The sequence below is a fragment of the Rhamphochromis sp. 'chilingali' genome (assembly GCF_963969265.1).
Source record: "Rhamphochromis sp. 'chilingali' genome assembly, chromosome: 3".
NCBI classification, from domain to species: Eukaryota; Metazoa; Chordata; class Actinopteri; order Cichliformes; family Cichlidae; genus Rhamphochromis; species Rhamphochromis sp. 'chilingali'.
In genome coordinates, this window is record NC_137931.1 from 32,712,026 (window position 1) to 32,737,251 (window position 25,226).

At 41.3% G+C, this 25,226-nt stretch overlaps 1 protein-coding gene across 1 annotated transcript; it reads right to left on the bottom strand.

The window, feature by feature from the left end:
- Positions 1 to 7,263: 7,263 nt before the first annotated feature.
- lmo4b (LIM domain only 4b) lies at positions 7,264 to 17,927 on the bottom strand. Its single transcript, XM_080878662.1, has 5 exons — positions 17,461 to 17,927; positions 15,869 to 16,109; positions 11,430 to 11,526; positions 9,573 to 9,728; positions 7,264 to 7,413 (listed from the first exon to the last, which is right to left on the bottom strand). The coding sequence occupies exons 2-5, from the start codon at positions 16,102 to 16,104 to the stop codon at positions 7,405 to 7,407; spliced, it is 498 nt and encodes a 165-aa protein (XP_080734788.1). The 5' UTR covers positions 16,105 to 16,109; positions 17,461 to 17,927; the 3' UTR covers positions 7,264 to 7,404.
- Positions 17,928 to 25,226: the final 7,299 nt, after the last annotated feature.

Sequence of the window (25,226 nt, forward strand, 5' to 3'; positions counted from 1 at the left end):
ACCTCTTCTGGTCAGTTAAAAGCAACGCTTTACCAGTGCACCTCGCACCACACTTCACAGCATGCATAATGGAGAGGATAGAGTTACCTGCTACTTTAGGCCAAACACAACTGCCAATAATCACCCCACTAATATTTGCATGTCCCTCTCTGTGTGTTATTGAACACCCGGCTAAGTAACTGAGCGCTGTGCCCAGGCATTATTTTCAGTTGTTTGCTGATTCCACAGTGGGCTGAAACAAGGCAATTATGAAGCGCATTTCACACCATGATGGTGTTTTTAAGGGGCTTCAGGTTTCACTGAAAGCTGAGATTCTGGTAACCTTTGTATGGATAGTCTATGGATGTCTGATGGTGTTAAAGTTAATGGAAATTAGACTTTCTAAGATACATTTATAGGTGAAGATTTGCCAAGTGCTGGCAGGAAACTGCATACACCTTTGAATCTTCACTGTGACCCGTAATCATTAGAAATCTGAGGAAAAAGATGCTTCACTTTCTCAAGTTTAGTGAAAGCCTGATAAATGGTTTATGAGATACAAGTGAACAAAGGAACAGACAAAACCCCTTGGACCTCATCAGTGTAATTACAGAAATGCTGGAACGTGAAAGTGAGATGCATAATTTTCACAGGTTTTGGCAAAATCTGATCAAGTCTGGCCAAGAAAACAGATGGCTGGATGAACTAATGAAGGAACAAATAAAGAAATGGAAGTTGAACGATGCTATAGAGAACGTTCTGTTTAAGAAGTACAGGGAGTATCGGAGAAAGGAAGGGAAATTATTCACACAAACCTAACAAAAGATAAAATGAAAGAAAACAAACAAATAAGCTTTAGTCTAACACCGATTTAGTTCATCCTTCTGGAAGTGATGTTGATCCGTTTCCTGATGGTTTTATTGATTAGTTTGATAGATGTGAAACTGATCGCTTTAATATAGGTTCATTACACATCAGGCTACAATCAGCAGCTGTTTCCCAAAAATGGGAAAAGCTAGTAAAGCTTGACATAGTTTTTGAAACTTGAGAGCGTATGTAGGTTATAATTAATGAATTACTGTTAATTAATGGATTAATTAGGGTAGCACAATGGTTAGCACTGTTGCCTCACAGCAAGAAGGTCCTGGGTTCAAATCCACCATCTGGCCGAGGCCTTTCTTTGTCTGCGTGGGTTCTCTCTGGGTACTCTCGCTTCCTCAGTTAGAGGGAATAGATTAACTGGTGATTCTAAATTGCCCAGAAGTGTGAATGTGAGTGTCAGTGGTTGTTTGTCTCTCCGTGTTAGCCCTGCAACAAACTGGCGGAGTGTCCAGTCCCTTCTCACCCTATGGCAGCTGCAACATGCTTCAGCTCCCCTACTAGATCGGTGGATGGATAATGGATTAATTAATGAACTTTAAAAATGCCGATGTTGCTTTAAGCTCTTCTGAGGTTAGCCATCTCCTCATGCTTCTAGTGTAAATAACACTAGAAGCATGATTGTACTTTTTCCCCCCTTTCTTCATCCTCTAAGAACGTATCCCTGGCCACATCACATAAGAAGTATCTTTCATATTAATGCCACCTTATATAAATTGCAGCTACATTCACAAACTAGACCTCACAGTGGCTACGTCCATCTTTTACATACAGTCTATGGTTGTCTGACTAAGTGCAGGACTCACTGTATTCAATTTGAGAAAAGTCTGTTCAAATTCATATACTACACAAACAGTATATAACATTTTATTTTGAAAGGTTTCACCGGGACTCCTGTGGAAAACTAAGTGCACCCCATGATTCAGTGTCTTGTAGAACCACCTTTAGCAGCAATAAACTGAAGTAATCAGTTTCTTTATGACTTTATCCGTTTCTGGCTCCCACTTCTTCAAAGTGTTGCTTCAGTATCTTGAGGTTTGCAGTTCTCTTAAGGTCCCAGGTGGTCTAGATTGCGGTTTGTTAAGATGCACCTTTGCAGGCCTGAGCTGTGCTGTCATGTTCTTTTTTAAATATTGAGGTTTTCTTCAGCAAATCTCTCCAAACAAACCGTAGTTATTGAGTCTTTTTAAAATGGTGTCATTTCATTATGATCTTAAACATTTAGCATGCTAACTGAGGCCTGTAGAACCTATGATGCTTCTTTTTTTGCAATTTCATTTACAGACTTGAGTGCTTCAGACAAGCAAGATGCCAAAACCTTTGCATTTTTAGAGGTGTTCACACTTGCTGATGATCAATTAATCAAGTGCACTTGATTAGCAGCACCTGGCTGCTACTTATCCTCTTAATTCCTATGGAAGCAGTGAGGGTGTACTTAATTTTTCATGTAATTGCAAAGAGTCTTGTGAAAATCTACTTTTCCACATGGATGTAGTATACACACTGCACTATATGAACACATCCTGACTAAGTCGCAGTAATTATCTTCATTTTAAAACTGACTATGAACCGGACAACAGTGCGACGTTTAATTTAATCCCCAATGGCACCCAAGAAGACAAAATTGTGCACACATAACACAAAAGCATCATCCACCGAGCCAAACTGCTGGAAGATTTTTCTGTATGCTATTATTTCAGAAAGAGGAAATACTAGAAGGATGGAATAAATAAATAAATGGATTTAATGTGTTGATGTTATTATCTCAAAGCATCTGGAAGGTGTTAAGTATATTGTTTCGGATGCAGTAAACAAAAGGAGATAAAACTAGCTTGGCAGATGTCTTCGGTTTGCACAGGCTGTCATGCAGAACACAACATCCACTCTGTCATAAAAAAAACTCTTCCAATCACATCGAGATAAATGATAATCAAAAACTTGCAGCAGAATGAAGACGTAAACTAATTAGAAATAAATACAAGGTGGCTAATCATAAGTAATCCAGTTGTGGTGCATCAGTAGACTCCCCAGTGAGCGCAGGAAGGAGCTGGAGTTGAAGCAAAGTGATTTCCCTCAGGCTGCCGTGCCATTTAAGTGTGCTTCATTGTTGTGGGTGGAATCCCATAGCCCTCACTCTGGTTTACCACATCAAAGCAAACTCTCACATATGTAGTAAGTCCCAAACTGAGCAATTTGACTCAATAAGTTGATTTGAAAAATGACTCATGAAATCTGTTAGTACGCACGTGCACGGCTTATGTGTATTCATGTGTGTATGCATGTATTTATCTGTGTGAGAGAGTAAACAGCTTAATGGAACCAAGCGGATTTCATAATGGAAAAGGCCAACGTTAGTGTAGCACGAAATGGTCTTGTTCTGATGTGGATTACTGAGATCACTTTAAACCAAAATCAACTTAAAGGATAATTCTTTTTTTTAAAATCTGATACTCAAAGGCTTCTGCAGCCTGACAGCCATTCATATGCAGGTGAAAGTGGGGATGCATGTTGCAGTTATCACCTCTGAAATAGCAGCAATGGATGGGCATCATGTTTCATAATTCTCCCTTAAATCAAATGCGACAGTTAAGCTAAATGAGGATGATGGTTTTGAAGCATTTTGCAGTCCTCTAAGTATTAAAACTGCCACATTTTAATGATGTTTACATAGCTATCCTCCCCTTTTCCACACAAAAAATTCCTGTTTTAAGAGGTTCATAGAACCTCTAGCCAAAGCCCCATTTGAATCTCATGTAAAAAAAAAAAAAAAGTGGAATTATCCTTTGAGATCGTTTCAATTTTTTGCGAATCTGACTATTGCTAGCCTAGATAGAAATGCATTTAGTCCATAAATGGGTGAAAACCAGTAGTATGAAGCAATATATGATTTACATAGAATATACGAATTGTTATGAGAGATTAATTTAATGCAATGATTGTGAAACTGAATATGAATATAAACTTTCCTGCCTCAGTTCTGGTATGTCCACACGGTGCGTTACACTGGATTCTTTCCATCTCAGTTCATCAAATTTAAAAAAACTACAATTTATAAATATGAGTTATTCAAACCTGAGGAATATCACACTGATATGTTGTGGAAATGTGTGGTTTTTAAAAATATATATATCTTTATTTAATATCTGTGAAAGCATTCAGCTGATTTGGATTGTCATAGAGTTATTATGTATCTTGCATATGAGAAGCTGTAAATCAAAAAGAGTCCCCAACCAGCAACATTGTGATTTCTGCAGGAATCCAAATCTGCTGTCAGAGATCGGGTATCCAAATATTTCCGGGACTTCAAGCGTCCATCACTCTGTTAACTTAAGCTACACAAGGGTCCACATCCATAGAGCCATAGTACCAGATATTCATTGTAAAATACTTGAAGCACCGAGCTCAAGTAGTTTTGTAGGTAATGGAATTAAAAAAAAAAAAGAAAGAAAGAATAGGGCTTGAAAAATGAATAAAACAGACCGACTTTCATCCCTAAAAGTATATTTTTGGGAAAACTAATGAAAGCAGCAACTGGGAATTTTCCATAATTCCTTTTAAGAAGTGAATGTTGTCTCTGGATTCTTTTCAGGGATGGTCGGGTGGGAGGGACGCTTTATATTTTGGAAAATTAGGGGACAATTAACAGTTTTTATATAACATTCAATAAACCTACCACTACAGCTAAATTGCTTTGAGAGGCGGTTTAAATTTGGGGGATTTTCAGGAAACCTGTGAAGTAAACCTCGGCTTGATTAATTTTGTTTTTGATACTGAGCCGTTCTGTCTATACGAACTTTTTAGAGTGTTCCACAAAATCCAAACATAAACCTACCTGCTTACTATTGTGTATAAATGAACTTCTGTCCTCAATTTGGTGTTGCATTTTCCTCATTATTAATAATCATTTTCATGTTTTAATATGCCCACTTTTTTCCACTATTAGTAAAGCTCTTTGATCTGCAGCTGTGTATGAAATGTGCAGCATTAATAAGCTGCCTTGCCTTTGTCACACTGGAAGACATTTTGGCTTGTCGTAGTCAGAGAGGCACAGGTGTTACTAATAACATTAACTATGGCTCCGTTCCATTAAAGCCATTTCCCTCCACCTGTATCGATGTGCATCTCCCGTCGATTTGTCCGTGAAAAAAAAAAAGAAAGAAAGAAAGCTGAGCGGAAGTGCTGGAAATTTAACAAAATGTAAATATTACAAAAAAGGCTGAGGTGGAAAATGTGATGTATGGATAATCAAAGCTAGACATTTGTCAGGTACATGCGAGTACCTGCATGCTCAAACAATGCAAGCAAGCAAGCAAAGAGATACAAATCGAGAATGTTAAAGTGGTGTTCCTGCCAGGAAACGACTTGTTTGTTAAATGGTCTGGTGTGTGGCAGAGCTGCCATGCAAGCTGTTCGCCCGCCATAGCAAGCAGGTTGGCATTCAAGCGTCTTGCCCAAGGATACTTTAGCACGGGATCGAAGCCCATCTATTACCTGAGCCACGGATTTAGTTACATTGTCCTGTTTAGTGTATCTGTTATACGCACCAATCGGCCACAACATTAAAACCAGAGATGAGTGACGTGAGCGTTAATTCAGTGTCCTGCTGGGAAACGTGGGACCTTCCATTTGTGTTATTCTGACTTGTACCACCTCCTGAAACACCACCACAGACCAAGCACTCCTCTCCATTGCGCCCCCATCCCGGAAGCCCCACAGGACCCAAAGGATTTGCTGTTAGTTCCATTAAAGCCTTTTGTTGTGATGTTCAAGGTAACAGGTGTGTATTTGTTGTTTTGTTTTTTTAATATTTCTTTTTGTTCAGGTTTGCGCATCAGAGTCGTATTAGATACTTGGCTAGACTTCGATCAGCATGTTCAGAACCGGGACTCTGAAAGTGACGCATTGCTAACAATCGCTATGTTTAGGTTGTGCTTTAGAAGGTCGAGAACAAATCCACTCGGCGTGATTTTCATGCCATTGAAATTCCAATTTAAAACACAAGGGTCTGTTTACTCTTCAGGTCCATTTCCTTTCCTTTTCGAGATGATTTTTTTTGCATCAAAGCCTCCTGGAGAAGAGCAGCATTGTTTCAGCGGCAGCAGCGAGCTCATGCGAGGCCGCAGACTCCGCAGATAAGCGCATCAGCCATTACCGGGTCCCTCCTTCAGACCTATTAGGTCTTGCAAGGACTTCAAACACCAATTTGTTCTGCAAATAGCCCATTCAATTTGTGCCTGCCAGAAAGAGACACCTCTCTCCCTCTCTGCAGTAATTGAATCTTCAAAGGGACATTTTCCTCCATTTCTGTCAGGTATTAGAGTGATGAATAGCAAACGGTCATCCGAACAGAAAACAGAGGATACATGTTTATCCATTTTCAGTTAGACGCTCATCATGCGCCTTGATGATTGCGAGGCTGGGAATTGAATGGCAGTGCTGCAGGATGTTCAATAGAGGATTTTCAGCCATGCTGATATCAGGCTTTTGCCCACTTGAATAGACAAAATTAGCCAGGTACTCATTACAACATCTAAAAACCCAAGTTTAGCTAATTAGAGACACTGAAGCTTTACAATGAATTTAAGGAGGCTATTAAATCTTCAATATTTTTATTACTTAAATACACCATACTGGAGCAAATGTCTCGGAAAATATCACAAATAAATTTCTCTTTCATTCAGCATTTAAATGTTGGTGATGATCTCTACATTACTGACTATGAGCAAATTTCTTCAGCTTGCCATGAGTTTCAAAGGGAGGAGCTGAGTGCGGAGGGGTCAGATGTACTGTAGCCACGCCTGGACAACGACATTTACATGCATACTGTACATACATGGTAGTTTTACAAATACACCAAGAGAGTGTTCATGATTTGTTTTCCACAAAATGCCACAGATTTTTTTTAAACCCCATCTTAATATATAGATATATACCACCAAAAAGAAAGAAAGAAAACCAAAAAACACATTCCCCTTTGACAACACTTAAAATATAGAAAGTGGAAACACCATGTTGCTGGGAAATGAGGATAGAAAAGGAGGAGAGGAAAAATGAAAAAGTCCCGGTTTCCCCCCAAAATGTCTTTAAACAAATGTGCAGAGTTGAAAAGCCTGCGCCTTTTAAACCTCATTAGTCTCGTTCCTTCTCTTCAGTCACAACATAGTCTCGTCACGTTGTTTAATTTTCTCCTCCCGTAGAGTCCTCTAGGATTCGGATCGGTCTCCCCCTTTTTTCACTTTTCTTTTTTCCCCCCCTTTAAATCGTCCCAAGGTCACAGAGTCCGCAGTGTCCCGATTCAGGTGTAGTAAGTGCAAGTATCCACCCACAGTTGGGGAAAAGCCAAGGATTGAAGGCTGAGCGCTGGGTATGAGTTGCAGAAATAAAAAGTCAGGTTACTGGTTGAGATGTGAGGAGGATTCCTTTAGGACAAAAGGGCCTGGGGGCACAGCTAAAAAGGCCGGGGTGCTGCTGATCCACACTGTCTCGGGTGTCAATGGGTAAGGGTTAAAATGAAGGCACACATCCTGCTTCCTGCACGGCTCCCGCCTAACACACCTGAAAGGAGAGGGCGATAAAAAATTTAAAAAAAAAAGGGAAAAGTTTAAATGAGAACAGACATCAAGCCGTCATTAAGAGCATCAGTTCACAAAATGTCATAAATGTTTCACCCCTTGATAAATAAACTTTCCACCAGCTCCAGTGTTTAATTTATTGATCAGCCAGGCTTTGAAAACCATCTGGTGTCCCATTTACTTTGCATTAACTAAAAGTGCATTCATGAAGCGATTCTCTTTGGTATAATTAGAACCACGCTCCGACATAACTGCAGGAGGTGTTCAGTCCTTTGAAACAGAAAAATGCAGGGGAGGAAAGACAATTATCTGTCTGGGTACCAGCAGCATTCAACTTTTTCATCTTTCTTGTTTTTTTCCTCCACGTTCGAAGGGGCGATTTACTTTTCCCTTCATCCCTCAAATCACTAGGAGGGCTTCAATCTATTAGTAATTGCAAACTCCTACTTGGGGGCTAATTAAAGTGACTGACGCTGGGAGGGTCCCTCTCCCCTGGGTCAAAGCAGCTCTGTATGAGAGCGGTAATTTGTCTGTTCTGAACAAAGAGATTAGGAAGAAGCTGGGAAGAAAGCTTAATAAATGAGCATCACATGTCCTACGCCATGATCGTGAACAACACCAATTATGTCACAGCGAAATCGCACATAATCAAAACAACGGTCAGAAGATAACCCTGTGACTGCTTCATTTTCTCCTCTGCTAAACCAGCTTCTATATTCAGGCCGATACACTGGAGCCGTATTGATTCAGAGGGCTGTTATCCTGCTGTAAGCCTCTGCTGTTTGAGGCTGTCGAAATTCTGTTCGAGCAAAAGAAATACAGTGTGATAAAGTGCTTGAGCGGCAGAATAATTCTCCTTATTTCACTCGCGCAGATAACAAAAGCATCCAGAGACTGTTCCCACTGAGCGATGAGTCTCTGTTTATTTAATAATTCGCTCTCTGCTATAATTAAAGCACCAGGGCCAATATTCAGATTGCATTTTAGCATCAATAATTCAGCAGTTTTCACTACAATTGATGTTAGTGCATAAATAAACAATGAGGCCTCATATTTACTACACCAGCCATGCTGCAAGAGACACTGGGGGTGGGAGCAAGGACTTAAACAGACATTTAAAATTAAGCTAGATAATGCAACGGCTTTCAATTTAAATGTGAGGAGCTCTTAGAGCTCCAAGAGCTGATTTGTAAAAGTGACAAGCCCTTAAAAGGCCTGTGACGTAAGGGGAGGAGGGATGTGGGGGGGCTTAATGGAGTTCTACCTCTCCTCTACTCACAGAACCACTCAAGGTGAAATGCATGCTCCCAACAATATAATTCCTCTTTCAGTCAGACTCTGACACACTCCAAACACCTCCCATATCTCTCAGTGTGCTCTATGTGCAGACAAGGTATCAATAAAGCTGCTTGTTGTGAGGCAAAAATGATTAGATCTGCTGCAGGCACAATGAAGCTATCCTGAAGAATGAAGTTATCCTTCGTATATGATTAGGCCTTCTGTTTTGCTTTCACTGGAGGCATCGAGATCAAATCAGGGAAAGCCATGATGACAGCTTTCATGATATACATGCTGCTGCAGCTTGCTGTCTGTGTTCGCTTCTCGCCCCCACTCGGATGCACATTTTTGGCCTCGGAGTAATAACTTAACCCAGGTGATCCCAGGCGTGTTGATAGAAAAGTCAAATTCGGTTTTAAACACTCCGTATTAATGTTAAAAGTGGACGTCTGGCTCAGAACGGCAAAATAAATTCACAATGAGTCAAATATGTGTCTGCTGGTAACAAAGTGTGAGGGCAGCGGTACACAAAAACATCATTTTCGCATGCTTTGTGCTGACAGTTAATACAGATTTTCTAAGTTCATGTCCTCCAACAAGAATGATGGAAAAATCCATTGGCTGTCTAAAAATAAAATTCATCTCTGCTCTGTAAGATTTAATATCGGCTGCATGCCTTGCAGTGAAGTCGAATCGACGACATCAATATAAACAGAGTGAAAAATGTTGCCGTGAAAATTACAGATGTTTTTCCTTTTCCTGCTAATGACTCCGGCTGACTGATGACTTTTGCTGCTTGTCTTGTACTTTGAAATGAGACCACAAAGAACCGCGGGGCTCCCTCCGCCATCATGGGGGTCTTACCTTCTGGTCGGGCAGCAGCGGGTTCGTCTGCAGTGAACTCAAATGGCCGTTGATGAGCGCTGTGGGTCTGTCGTGTTCGCAGAACAGGCTGCCGTTGATGTAGTGGAACCGGTCCCCGGGGACGAGCCGGTTCCGACAGGTGGAACATGTGAAACACTGTAAACAAAGACAGAACCGATCTTAAAGGTCTTACAGGTCCTTCCCTGTAGTGTGTTTACATTGAACTTGTAAAGGAAGCTGAGGATAAAAATGTTGCTTAAGCAGGTTCCAAGAATCTTATTTGTGACTTGAGCGCCTGTGATCTCTAAATCTCAATTTCAATTAAAGGATCCTGCCTTTAAATTGCTCCTTAAATAAAGCCAGCGCACATTAAGATTTAGTGTTTGTGGAAGACACAACCATCATTTGGTTTCTAAATAGCTTCCCTGTTCTCAGTAATGTTATCAAGTAGCTAAAAAACAGACTTTTTACATTTTAACACACTAGAACACCACATCACATCTGTAAATTCAAAGATCTTGCATCTGGCATTTATTTCTTTACATCTGTCAAGGAGAAATCTTGTCACGTTGTTGATAGATATCATGCAAAATTCAGCCTTGGATACATACATGTGCAAATTGCAGTACTCTTATTTAACCACTAGGGACATCACGTCATGTCAAAGTTTCATAGCCAAGCATTTCTTTGTTTCTGTTGCAGCAACACCTGAGCCTTAATGCTGAAGTGCCAAAAAAGGTCAGATCCTGTAGTGTCCACTTTATTCTGCTCCACAAACAAGTCACCCCCACAGCCTCCCTCCTCCTGCTAACACGTCCAGCTTTACAGCTTTAAAAATGCATGGTACAAAAATCTGTTTTTCTCTTAATGAACGCTCTCTTAATGAACAGCTAACCATCATTAACCGATAAATCAGTATGCCCTCATCCCGCCTAAACATGGCAACTTTAAATTTGAAATATAGTTGTTTTTAAGCACAGAGGCTTCAAAACCCAATGACTAACATCAGGGCAGCTACATCAATTTTTCATACGCAATCTATAGTTTTTGTAGAGACTTTGAGGCTTCAACCAAATATCTACACAAAATATTAATGTTTTCTCATAGCTAAGATCAAAACTGATCCTAGGTCTGTTTCATAAGTCTTCAAACACACGCTCACATCATTTTTCATCACAACATTTTAATACAGTGATGCTATAAAATTTCCTTTTTTGTGAAATAATATCAAAATGCTAAATGGATTAACATTACTCAAGAAGCTGAAAATTTTAATTATTAAACATGAGAACAGATGGTGATTAAATGATTAATCCGCTTATTGTTTTAGCACTCCAGCAGTTGGATTTTACACCAATTTGAATTCAAACTAAAGTTTTTGCTTTAATACTTTTTTGGATCTCCTGTTAATCATATCTCATTAGCCCTGCTCCGTACAGACAGTAGTCGCTATTGACCACAACAGAGACATTTTAAGCCAAGCACACAACATAATTAGTGTAAAGTTAATTCAATGTGATGCTGATTTGTGTGTTCTTCAAAGAGATAATTCCGATACTAAGGAAAACACTGTTATACACAAAACTGAAAACTAGGAGTGTGCTGATGTGTCGGTTGAATATCCGTTTGTTCAGCTGATTGATATCGGTATATTGGCAAAATGCTAAAATATGAAGTTACAAATGAAAGAAAATAATGGGATCACCATCAGTTATCTCCAAAAAAAATGTTATTTGAAACATCGGCCCAGGATTTCATAACCGATGCATCGCTGCTAAAAACAAAACAAAGGCTTTAAACTGTGCAGCACTCCAACTTCATCAAGTTCAAAACTCCAGAGAGGAAACTTGACTTTACCTTGAGATGGTACACATTGCCCTGTGCCCTCATCACCAGTTCACTGGCTGGAATAGACTGACCACAGGCGCTGCAAGCTCCGCTGTTCCCAAATAATCTGAGGGGGGGGAAGAAAGGGACGAAGAAGGAGTGTTACTGTGGAGCTGCTGTATGCATCTGCACAGATTTAGCCTTGTGTAATGGACTGTCCACACTTTTCTCTGCAGAGTGTGTGACTGAATGAAAAGTGTATCCGGCGCTAAGTTTCCCCCAACTCCATTTCTGCCTCGAAGGGAAAACATACAGCAGAAGAAATAGAAAAATCATCACAGTATCAACAGGAAAAATGAATCCAACACGACTCTGCCCTCCACAAGCATCTAGCACTGAAACTGCATATTACTTTGGCTGCACATTTTTTGCAGCCTAATAATAACGTGGAACATAAGCAATAAGGACCTAAGAGGATTTGATTGTACATCCAGGCGGAGATGTAGTGCTTTTGCCATTAGGACTCCTGTGAATGCTCCGTCAGTGCCGTGTTTCCATTAGAAACCCCGTAGCTACTCGGGTTGATATATAATGTGCATGGGTTAACCTTTTCAATCATGGTGTCAACACTTTAGATTTGCTTCTGCTCATCTCTTTCGTCCCTAACCTTCTCTCTCTCTCTCTCTCTCTCTGCCTCTTGATAATGAAATGCTTGCTCCAGCTTCCCTTCTATCTTCCTTCTGAGTCCACAATTTAGATTACTTCATCTCGGTGAGCAGCAAACTGAATGAAATTTCGATTTGAGCAGAAAGTAATTTACTGGGATCTGGACCCATTTGTCATCATATCTCACCGGGTGTTTGCTCTATCACTGCACTTTTCCTAAGCAATCAAATAAGACCACGGCATCTGACATGCTCCGGAGAGAAGGAGAGAGAGGGAGAGAGAGGGATGGAGACAGAAAGGGATAGGGGGGGAGTGGTTAACACTGGCGTGCGTGCATCAGATAAAGTTGTTTGGTTGGGGGGAAAAAAATTAACAAGCGAAAGAAAGAACAACAAGATCAAAGTGTCTTTCTGCGCAGACCTTCTTGAAGACATTTTTTATGAAATGTATTTAACAAAGAGGGAATAAATGCCTCTACCATCCCAACCATAACCCGAGCAGTTGTTAGAAAAACTGACAAACAAACAAGCCAGAGCTCTTTGCAAAGGGACACAGAAATGGCTTTCAATAAGGCAGCTTAGGCTGAAGCAAATTTTGTCTTGGCATCATTTGGAATGGCTCCATCAAAACTCAATTTCAGAAACTAATTAACTGGAGACCGTCGTCACAACACTGCCAATTCTCTGCTCTCGCTGGGACAAACATGACAGTGGAAATGAACATATATGCCTTGCTTTAAGACTCTTGTGCTCTGCTGCAATGTGTGTGTGTGGAGAAGCAAAACTACACTTTCCCCACAAGATGTTTCTGCATATCAAAGCCGGCTCATTCCGAAATTCAAACTTCGCTCAAATTGAAAACATGTTCCTCGTGCTCTTGTTGAATATGTTGCTCGAGGAGTTTCCTCCTGTGCGAAAGCTTTTGAGAGGTGAGGAAACAAAGGACAAAAGGAGTTTTCACCGCAGCCTTTTTACATTTGGGCGCAGTGTGAAACTCGTACCGGGTTAATTATTTTACCAGGGGATAGCTCTTGATAGTATTTGATTTAGGAGCCAAAGCCTTTAGGTGCTCAATTAAGTTGCTGCATCGGTTTAGAGTTGGGCTCTAATGGCCTCTTCTGCCAGTGAACTACAGCGCTGAGGTGAAGCCAACACCCCAGGTCAGTATAAGTAAGGCCAAGGGACTCTTAATTGCAATGACACATCTGGTTTCTGCTTTTTGCAACAACAAAAAAATCAGTTACTCACTACGTTTCTCGGGGATGGCTTTATCTTGATTTATCTGTCGTCTTCCGCCCTTGTGAATCTGTCTTAGATTAAATTAAATAACAAACAAAAAAACACATTTGGACCTGTCTGTTGCCTATGCAGGCAATGACTATTGGATTTCATTTCAGCGCTGACTGCCGGGTGAAATATAGCATAGCTTGCTGCGAGGCTGTCTGGTAAATGCAGACCTCATTCACCAAGGCCTTTGAGTAGGGTAAAATTACCCCACAACAATGATTTCTGCAACACAGTCCATTAAAAATGCCTCTCTACATCAGCAGCCAAAGCACCTTAAAAGCACTAGGCCATATTGATACTGAAGCGGGGCTTTGCATAATGGCAAGAGCTGCATTAGAGAAAAGGGTGGAGGGGGGGTAGGACAGGGCGGGGTGGGGAGATTGCGAGGATGAGGGAGGGTTCGCGTGAATCTGTGATGTGCATGTGTTTCAGGAGGAGGGGGTGGGGGTGTGTAGGGCTGGAGTCGGAGGCTGGGTGGTGCTGGCGGTGGGGGATCAGCCAAATTACACTTGGTTAATTCAGAGTAACAGATCTGGCCCCAAGTGAATTGAAGGCCTTGAATTAATTCTGTTATGACAAATCAAGATAAACGTTTCCCCTAAATTGCATGCGATTTAATTAATTTCTGAGATCCCGTTTTTTTTTTTTCTCCCCTGGCCTAATAGTTCACATTCTCTTGTGCTGTCATAGTGCTTGAGTGGGCAGACTTCAAAGTGATATTAAATAACCAACTATTAGATTTACCTCACACGTTCTATTGGAAAAGTGCCATTTAATTACCTAGGCTTATTCAATTAAGGGGACACACATTCTCCCTGAATCCAGCAGCCACAAGTAAATTAATTCTCCCTCTACTAGCAGCCCACAGAAATAATATCACCTCCAGCTTAAAACAACATGATCCCTACAGCAAACACAACTTTGGCTTTAAGTTAAAGCTTTTGGGGACAAGCGCTGCATGAAAAACAGGGGATGGGTTATCATCCCAGGCCAGGCATACGACTCAACTCCCGATCAGTCAGATGAGCATTATTAAATCAGCTGTATGGATATAAAGCTGAAGCTGCAGCTGAGAACGTATGTTGAGCTGTTTAGCACTCTATTACAAATATGAATCTGCCCCTTTAAGATGAAGAGGGGGAAAAAAAACAGCAGCAAATGGCCTTCACAATAATCCCTCTTCTCTCTGTCTTTCTCTCTTGCTCTCTCTCAAAAGCCAATTTGGTTAATTAAATGTTTTGTTTGCAGTGTGGCTCTCATTCATTTCGGACACGTCATTGGGAGCGGATACAAGCCAGGGACCAGATCTCATTAGATAAAACCCATCAGGACTAAAGGAAATGGAGGGGGACTATAATTAAAGCATTTAATTGTGTAGACTCACTGTCAGATGTTTTTTTCCTACCCCGCTCCTGTCTTTATCTCCACAGAGATCTCATGGTTCCATAATGTGCGTTTTAGCTCTTCCACCAAGCATGCTCTCATTACAAGTGGAAAGGTGTATCCACATTTTCCCCCCCTTCCAATTTTAATTACGTTATAGTCCCATTATGAATGAAGTACCCCATTGACTTCCCCATCCTTTTTATGAGGTGGGTGTGAGAGCGCACAGGCGCACTTTAGATTTTGAATTATCCGTGCAGATTTGATAGCAGCGTTGTACGTTAACTGGAGTGCGGTTCCATCCATTAGAATATGAGCATGCATTTCTATTATATAACAATAAAAGCAGACTCTCCGACTGTCTTGCATGAATAGAAACTCAAGTTTAGCAAATGGCTAATTGATTGGCTTAAAAATCCATACCAGTCTAGCACATGAGGCTGAGTCAAGGATGCATGTCAACTTTCAGTAAACTGCACCTTCTCTCGTCACTTAAGACTGCTCAACATGACCAGAATGAGTGTCATCAACAAGCTCTGGTTGGGTGTCTGGCACACCTACTTGAATATTTAAAAAGGCTCTCTTTGCTAATTAAATGATCCTTTTTCCACTGTATTAAAAAATTTTTATAAAACAGCCTTCACTGAACACAGATCCTGTCCGTGTCTCTTGCAGAGCTAACTCAAGTCATTTAGGACCAGTTTTCTGTTCTTTTGTTGATTGTAAAACAGGACAGACCGCATTATGACCTGCACAGACTCTCTCCTTTTGCTTTGTGCTCTGTCAACATGGCGCCACGTTTGGCGTCTTTCAGGGCAGGCCAGAGAGCCTTCAACCAGGATGCCTTAATGAGCGCTGATGATGTTAGTACAATTTGAGACACATGTCGTGCAGGAATGCACCAAACTTTGCGGACGGTTGCATGACCATGACAGATCTACATCAGCTTAGTCCTGCTTTTAACTTGATTTAATATCACAGCCTAATATAATCCAGAAGAAAAGTTCTACGGGCTATGAGAAGCACAATTTTTCCTTTTAAATTCATGCAAGATGTTTAAACATCAAACTTGCTCAGTAAGGCTGCACAAGCAAAATACAGAAAACTGAACACACAACCTGGTGATTTCCTCACCTGATGTAGTCGTTTCTACAGAGGATCATGCCACTTTTTGTGTAGCACGATGTGCCGATCTCACCCAGCTGGGCCTGGCAGCAGGAACACTTGAGGCATCGGCTGTGCCAGTAGCTGTCCATGGTGTAAAGGAGGAAACGGTCCGCAATTTTGCCCCCGCAGCCGGCGCACCGCTTCCAGGACAGAGAACCTGTGCCCACCGGTGGTGGCTGGCTGCTGCCTCCGGGATTCACCATCGTACCTGAGAACACACAGAAGAAACCATGACAGGTTGCTGTTCAGACTATTATTTTTTTTCCTTTTACACTCAAGGACTGCTTTGTACACACAAGGGTCAGGACTTACACAGCTATGAGTTGACACATTTGTCATAACTGATCAGTTATCAGCTGTTTGAACATGTTGTATCTGCAGCTGCGAAGCCCGATCTCTGCTACAAGACAACCACGAGTCACTTAGTGAATTAATCTGCCCTTGATCTCTACGCTGTTGCTTCATCAGACCTCTTGTGATGAATGTCTATTCACTGATAACACTGTGGGGCCAGAGGAACAATTACACAGCATGGGCCTTTGTTGAGCTGTCCTAATGGCGCACAATTCCTCACTCTGCAAAGAGGTGATGTCCACAGCAAAACTCAAGGGAGTGAGTAAAGAGAGGCTGATGTTTGGCACAATAGTTCTGATGCTGCATGAGCCTTTGACCTCAGCCAAGTATATGATCACGCATCTACACCACAGCCCTGATACAGCGATGTGCACACGCTGTAATGATGTTAAATGTTCTAATCTACTGAAATGCAGGCATTTGTTTCACCCACCAAATTAATGTGGGCTCTTTCAAATGTAATCCTCTCCAATTTGGTAAGGCAGCCTCGCCTGGATAAAGCCAAATCTATGTTGAAAGACAGGTAGGCTAATTAGAGTTAGGAAGAGGGAGGGTGGGGGGTGCACAGAGAAAAGCATTCAGTAAGCCCATTAGCGATGGCTCTTAGGGACAAACCACAGCGTACCTTAGTGCTGATTAAATCTAAAAGGAGATGAATCAAAAAAGCCGACCTGAAAGTGACTCCCGGATAAACAAGACGGGGCCATCATCAAGTTTCATTCAGAGGAGTTTCCTTTTTTTCCGCTGAGGGATGGAGGGGACGGGGAGGGGAAGAGGAGGGGGGTGGCTTTTAACTTAAATGGGCTAACTCAAGTAATTACACGGGCAAGCAATTTGGAGACCAAGTCATGGAAATAGAAGAGGGAGCGAGAGAGACGGAGGAGGGAGGGGGGGGGGGGGGGACATATCAGACAGCCATGTGCTAAAAGCTTCTGTCCGCTGCCTGATTTTGTTTTTGAAATAGAAAATAAAAGAAATGCAGCTTCACATCTCAATTACTACGAGCTGAGTCCTTTAAAAAGACCAGTGTAATGTCCGCTGTCACATCTGAGCGCAGGCATTCCTAAAATAGACACAGGCGGACTCAAAACCGACTGTTTCCACTCTGAAAACTACGGACAATTGCAGGTAGCATATATACATATAAAATATATATATATACAGCGCAAACACACAGAACAGCTGTACCAGCGGCAAACACCCACCTCGTTTGTCTCCTTTCAGGGTAATGGCTGTAAAGTTGACGGCTTGAATGGCAGGTAGGCGAACAGGTAGGCTGCAACAACAGTACCCCAAAAAAGTACAGGTAGAAAGCGGACGCGACACCGCGCGCGGTCGTCGGCCTCCAGCTCCGCGCGGCAGCGAAACCCTCGAGCTCGGCTCTTCAGCAAGCAAATGGAGTTATCAGATAGTATTTCCACTGGATGCTTCCCGTTTAACTGCTGCTGCCGCTTTTAGTGCTCTTTTTCTCGCTGGAACAAAAACGAGTCCATCACAAGCTGTAATTACAGGTCTGCGCATGCCGTTGTGTCCACAGAGCTGGAGAAGTGCGTGGAGAAGAGGGAGGGAGGAAAAACAGAAACACGGAGGCAGGCAGAGAAGCTGTAATTGACTGTCCTCTGCTCTGGTCTCTGGGTCCCGTTAGCTGCTTGTTCTACATGTGTCGCTGACAGGAAGAAACCTCCAGTAAAAAAGCCCCTTCAGCCGCGTGACGAAAGAGCCTCGGCAGCCAATCCGCGCGCGGTCCATTTAAGAGGAATAACAATTCTGGCCAATCAGAGGGAGGCGAGACTGACTCGGACACGCAGACAGAGAAGGATGGAAACGGAGGTGAGATGGACCGGAGAGAAGAGACACGCAGCAGTCCAACGTATACAAGCCAAATCAGGGGCAGAGACGAGATTAGAGCGGATTTATACGACAAAGAAAATCCGTAGAATAAGCTCAGTGTCCTGTTTAAGGAGCTTCAATATCACCGTGATAAATATATTATCTCTTCTAAACGTCCATAATACTCGAACATGGAGAGATTGCATATGAAGCATTGTAATAATATACAGATCAAACTGTCTCCATTGTCGGGACTACTGAAAGCTGCATAGCAACATCCTGTAGGCTGCATTCATCTCACGCCCGACTTTAATTAGTTGACATTCAATAACTACTTAGTTTACCGAGGGTGACTCCAACCTCTGGGAAATATCAAGCCCCCCTAATAGCTGCGTAGTGGCGCCATCGTCTGTCACTGGAAAAAATCGCAGCGAGGCCTGCTGTCGTTTACAACCTCATTAAGCCTCGGGTCATTGGTTTCAACACCTATTAAGGCTAATCTGCAAGACCTGATTTGGCTGAGATCCTTTTAATTCCTTCAGTTTGAGTTTTTCCACCATCACGTGACACTTCTGAGATCCCATCAACTGAAGGTGACTGTAACGCTTTTTTAATAAAAATGAAATGTATATGGTGGCGACACCACGACAGAGAGGCGGGGGGCTGCTCTCCTTGTAAAGAAAAGCTGCAAACAAGTGACGTCTTCAGTTTAACCAAAAACAGTTGCTATTGGAGAAAAGTTTCCCTGTTTGAGATTCAGCAGGCTGAGTGGTTTTACATGACAAAACGGCTCTCTTATAAGATGCCCCTGGCTTCATTAGAAAGACGTCAGATGTATAAAGATGATCTTTTTCTTGACTTTAATTGTTTAATTATTCCTGCAGCTCCGAAGAGATCGCGCTGCATCAAGCTGATTTCCCTTTTGGCAAAGCCGGTGCTACTCCGCCTTGGTTTGAGCCACATTCTCCTGACATTCTCATCAAGCCTCTCACTCAGCAGAACAAAAAAACCCCACGGAAGATTGCAAAGAATGTCTTTTCCACCAAGGAATGATTAATTGATATAAATGATTAAAACAGAGGAAAATTATGAAATGAATTTGAAAAGAGGCCTCACAGGAAAAGCTTTGTTTGTTCCGGGCCTTTTTTAATGAGCTTTTCATAACTGGGCAAGAGAAATTACTCTGCGTGTTCTTTTTCTGGAGCTCTTTTGCAAAATAATTATGGCTAGTTGAAGTGAGGAGGAGGAAGTGGAGGGGTCAGGGAGACGAGGGGGAGAGAAGAGGGTGGGTGGCTGGGTAGGTGGGGGTTCCCTCAGAAATTGATCACCTCCTTTCTCCGCTGAGATCTTTGAGTCCTATGGCAGTTTCCAAGCAGCTGCATTATGACAAAAAGAAAAAAAAAGAAAAAAGAAAGAAAGCAGCCAACAACAATATGATTGAACACTATTTCAGTGTTTAAACAGGGACGAGAGAGCGTCAGATGTGGCTCACAGTGTTGATACTCCCCACAGGGGTGATCTCACTGAGATGAAAAGGAGACCACGGTGCTTCATAATGAAGCTGCTTGTCCTGTGGGAAAAAGCAATAGAGCCGCAGTGAGCACGGTGGTTAACTTCAGCCTGGGATTCGCTCTGTGTTCTCGTCTATTGACGTGACACTGAGCCGCAGAGAGGCCGGTTTCAGCCTGAGAGTTTACACAAAACATCCAGGCCACTCCAACATTCTCTCGGGCTCATATTCTGAGATCGCACAGCTACATGTGGCCTCGTCTGCCGTTTGCGATACGACGTTGCTCTCGCTTTACTGCACATGTTGTCTGTAAAAGAGAATGATGTTCAGTTAGCTGAGCCAACTGATCAGGGAAGATTAGAGTTCAGATTATCTGCAGATACAGAGAAGCTGCTCTAGGACTGCACACAGGGTGGCACAAAGATCTCTGAGTGAAATCTGCTAAATGAGTAAAAGGTTACTTACCTAAAGAGCCATTAAAGGAACACTTAAAGTCCACATTCTCCGAAAAACATGTTGATTCAGGATGCTTCTGAAAGTGATAAACTGATTTCCTGAACATCTAAAGTGCTTTTTTCTGGATCAGACACAACACACCAGTACACACAACTTTGTGCATCTGAGAAATTGCAAAGGTTTGCAAAATTTTAAAGTTATTATAATTATATAATCCAGGCCTGTCAAAGTCAGTTCAAATGCTTTAATTGAATCAAAAATGCATGCCCTGCATAGCCTTCTCATGTACAGTTTGATCCACATACTTCACCCAGGCCACAAAAGTGCTCCTTTGCCTTTCCATGATGGGAATCTGCACACCGTACAAAGAAACTCTACTGGATTGAGATCTGGTGACTGTGGAGACCATATGAGTATTATGAGCTCATTGTGATGTTCAAGTAGCCAGTTTGAAACGATCTGAGGTTTGTGACATGTTGCGATCAGAAAATGGGTACACTGTGGTCATAAAGGAATGCACATAGTCAGCAGCAATACTCAGACAAACTATGGTGTTTAAATGATGCTGAGCTCATACTAGTATTCCAAGAAATATTCCCCACACCACTGCCGGCAGCCTGAAATGTTGATACAAGGCAGGATGGATCTGTGCTTCATGCCAAATTCTGACACCACCACTTGAAAGTGGCAACAGAAACTGAGGCTCATCTGACTAGGCATCCTTTTTCCAGTCTTCTAAAATCCAATGTTGAGAATTCCCATGTGAATTGCAGGCTCAATTTCCTGTTCTTAGTTGATAGGAGTTGCACCAGGTGTGGTCTTCTGCTGCTGTAGGCCATCTGCTTCACAGTTCAATCTGTTGTTTGGTGTGTGTGGACTTACTGTTGTTTTCCTGTCAGCTCAAAGAAGTCTGGTAGTTGTCCTCTGACCTCTGGCATCAACACGGCATTTTCACCTCAAGTCACTTAAATCTACATTTTTCCATATTCTCTCAGATTCTGTACTTCAGCAGGTCATCTTGACAATGCCTAAATGCAAATTGTTGCTGTAAGTAAAAGAGTAAAAATCTATTTCCAAGTAAAAGAAATAGATTTTTCATCATGAATTTTTCTTAAAATTTTATTAAGAATCTAAAATAATATATGGATTGGATAACAAGGGACAAATTTGGCTCCATGGCCTTGAGTTTGGCACATGTGGCATAATCAAAGCTAAAGAAGAGTTTGCAGATCATAGCGCAATCATGCATGCTATTCATGTGAATATACTAGAAAATATAGTATTGTTTGTTTCTGATGTTTACTGATTTTTGGTACCAAAATAATTTACAAATGGGTTATTTGTAAGCAAACACCAAAAGTTTTTAATTAAACTTTAACTGAGGATGTCATAGCACATCTATGCTCACATTTGGCCAAGTAGGCGGTACTCAATAGTAAATAGCCCAAGATTTATATAGCAATTTTGCATTCTTACTGACCACTCAAAGTCAGGCAGTGTTTTCCACTCACTACTGCACAGAATCTGGTCACAGGAGCAGAATGGCAGCATACACTATCATTTCCATAACAGTGTAGCGTCTCTTTTGTAAAGTGAAAGGAAGTGGGGACAATGCATCAGTCATAGGTAGGGGTGGCTGATTTAGAGTTTAGAGTAAGTTCATTTAGAGTAAAAAAGCGCTATATAAGAATGAGTCCATTCATCTTTTTACAGTCTATGGTGGAAGAAATTGGCTAGGCTGTGTCCTAAGCTGTCACCAGTCCTGTACTCATTCCTCTTTCTCATCGTGTGATCAGCCTCATGTGCATACATAGTCATCTCTCCCCAGTTGTGTTTATCAGATCCTCTGTTGAGATTCTAGTGTTTAACCCGTATTGCTTCCTGGTTTTGGTGCTGCTTAGGATTCCCTTTTAAGTTTGGCTGTGTTTTTGAAAGTATCACCGGCTTGTTAATTGTTAATAAGTTTTGTGTTTTTGACTGAGCTTTTGCTTCTGCATTTGGACATCCTGACTTGTGGCGAATTATAACACCACAGCCGTGCTGACACTCTGATTGTGTGGCCAGCAAGTAACATATTGAAAGACAGATGTAGCAACTGTGACATCACCCATTTGTCTGTGAAACTTAGATTGGTTTTTACTACAGCTGAACAGTGAAGCCTGCCTAGGATTTGCTACAGAGAACCAAACCCTTTCTTTATACCAGGGTGTGAAGCTTTTTCTTTTCTGGAGTCTGTCCCATGGCCAATTGTGGAACTGCAGCTTTGGCACTTCCACACTGGCTTCATTTGTCCAACCCAGGAGGTCTCTGCTCACATTTTATCCCCTTTATTGCTCAAAAGGTGCTAAAAGCTGTCTGTCTCTTCCCCAGCCACTATACTTAACTGCGTTAACAGATTACTGGTTGTACATGGCTGTACCTACACGTAGCACGCAAAATTATGTTAAATACCATCTAAATCTCCTGTGGAATGCAGATAACCACATTTTATTTTCGCATTGTTCGTTGATTCGATTGCTCAAACATTTAATAGCAGTGAAGCCTGGAGGTAAATTAGACACGAAAAGAACAACAAATAAGAATCCAGCCGACCACATTCAGCTCACTACAGAGCAAATCACTCCACTTTATGGTTATGGTAGAATACAGTTGTGCAATATGTAGCAGAAATGGTATGAAAATAAGCACATTCAGAATGACTAAAGTTTCATCAAACCCTTCAATCTGAGGTCACGGCTGCGTTGCTTTGTTTTGTGGTATGCTGCGGTGGTTCCAACTCGACTTGGGTCACGAAACAATGAAACAGCCTGAAGTGTTTAGCTCGATATTCCCACGTTAAAATGTGCCTCACTTCATTTATTTGGGGGTATTGATCGCATTCATTTATCGTTTGTAATTAAACAGAGAACAAGCAAGCTTAGGTAAACAGAAATCAACAGCTCAATAAATGCTTCATCTGTGTCAGAGGGGTTAGTTAAAACCTCTGCTGGAAGTTTCTGATTTTTCCGGAGTAAGAAATTTGAAAAATATGTCAGCAACAATACAGTGGCCTGAAGTTTTAGACATAAAAAGAAAGCAGAGTGATACTAAGTCAGAGTCCATTATCCAAACTTCAATATTAGAGATATTTCTTGGTTTTAGTGACACTCCACATTTTGGGAAAATTTAATTATTTGTTTTCCATCTCAGGGTGACATTCGAGGTTGATGTGTCAATGCGCATTAAATAAACAGAGCTGAAGTTAGGTTTAGCCTAGCTTAGCATAAAATAAGACATATAAGGAGCTGCCGGCAATACTTGTATTGCCGGCAGCTCCTTATATGTACAATACTAAGTAAAAAAAAAAACCCACACATTTAAAGCTGTTGTATTTAGAGAGCTGTTTAGTGATAAGGTGTTATTTGGTACTAAAACAGGAAAAGCTCATTTTGATAGCAAAACAAAGACTGTCTAAGGAGTTTGTTCCATTGATACTAGAATGGGACATGAGCTGATAAGGTTTACTAGAATTAGGGTTTGATACCCTTGTATATATGGTTCCAATCAAGCAACAACCCCCAAAGGTAAAAAAGGAAGCTTCTTGAAGCTTTTTTCAATGGCCACTTCAGGCAGCCATCAAAAAAAATGAGTCAGTCCCCACAGACTCTGATTTGCTGTTGCCTTCTAGTTTTACAGTATTTTAAAGGAAGTTTATGTTAAGTTTTGGCTGTTGTTTATTTTTTTAAAGAATCCCTCTGGATACTGGAGGTAAGGGCATGGCCACTTTGATAAACAGGTGTTCAGACACAAGCAACTGGAGCTGATCACAATAATTCAAGTCACTTAACTGAACCTCTGGTCCATCACTGTCTAATAGCCTACACTGGAATGATTTGCTCACAGCTGTACCAAAAAACTGTTTTCTATGTCGGAGGAAAGTTTTACGTTTGTGCAATTTCGAATTATTTCTTTTTATAGAGATCTTTTTAATTAGATCAAGCAATCTTGAAAACACCAGTAATTTATGTCGGCATTCTTTTCATTATGTGGGTAAATGGATATTAAAAAGGCAGTGGGTTCGTCACTAGTGCCTGGAACAGGATTCACTGTGTTAACAAAGAAATTGGAGAAGTTTGTTGCTGAGCGAAGTCGGTGGTGAAAGGGTCTCTTCAAATCTATGCAATAATCTTATAGATCCAGCAAAAAAAACCCAAATGAATAATTAAATTACATCCACGTGGGATACAAACTTGGGAATCCTGGTTGAAAGCATCATGTCCGATTTACATCACTGCAAGCTACTAACGTAGATGTAATTAAAGCTCATTGTTTTGGCCCGGAGCTCTATTTCTTTGGTTCAGCCTCAGTTCTCTCATTAGACAACAAAATGCTAAAGTCACCTTGAGCTACCTGCCCTGGACAAAACATGAAAAACTATCTAGTGAACACAGTGGAGCATTTACAACTAAAGATTTCCACCTGCAGTCAGTTTATAAACTGAAGCATGAACTGGAGTTTGAGCTACTGCCCTCAGGTCGGTGTATTAGGACATTTGTTTGGTGGGCCAAAACATGTCTCTCTTATTCTACGGATTATTGATGGCAAATACAACTATGATCTTGGTTTTGACGCTACATTGAATCTTTGGCAGACATGGTGTGAATTTCCATTTCCTGCAGTTGAATTTACTGAGATGGCGTTAACTCTCGCAAGGCTACATTCTCTATGTCTAACTTAACTAACCACCCAAGACCACCTAACAGTACTCTTTTAAAACAAACTGTCCCAGCAATGCTAGTCGCCTGTTTCCAGCATTAAGATCAAAGTTACACCTCTATTTACATCTCTTTACCGTTTGACCTCATCAAATTCTTCTTGCTGGATTTTAAAACTCATCGTAAAACACATTTATACTCCTTGGCCTTCGATGTATTTAATCATTTTTGTGTACATCACTTTGTATCTCCTGTGCCTGCTGAAGTTAAGTTAAAGTGCTTTATATATAAAGTTGGTATGTTATGTTGCTTTTTGGGAGAAGCTAAATGGTTTGAATCAGAAAAGTTTTTGCATTTTAAATCTATTTAAAGGGAAAATGGGGAGACTACCGCGTTTGGACAGTACTGGTTACTTACATGTAGGTCATAAATCATCACAGGACAAGAAGATTTTTGTTATAAGTTGCTCCTACATACTATT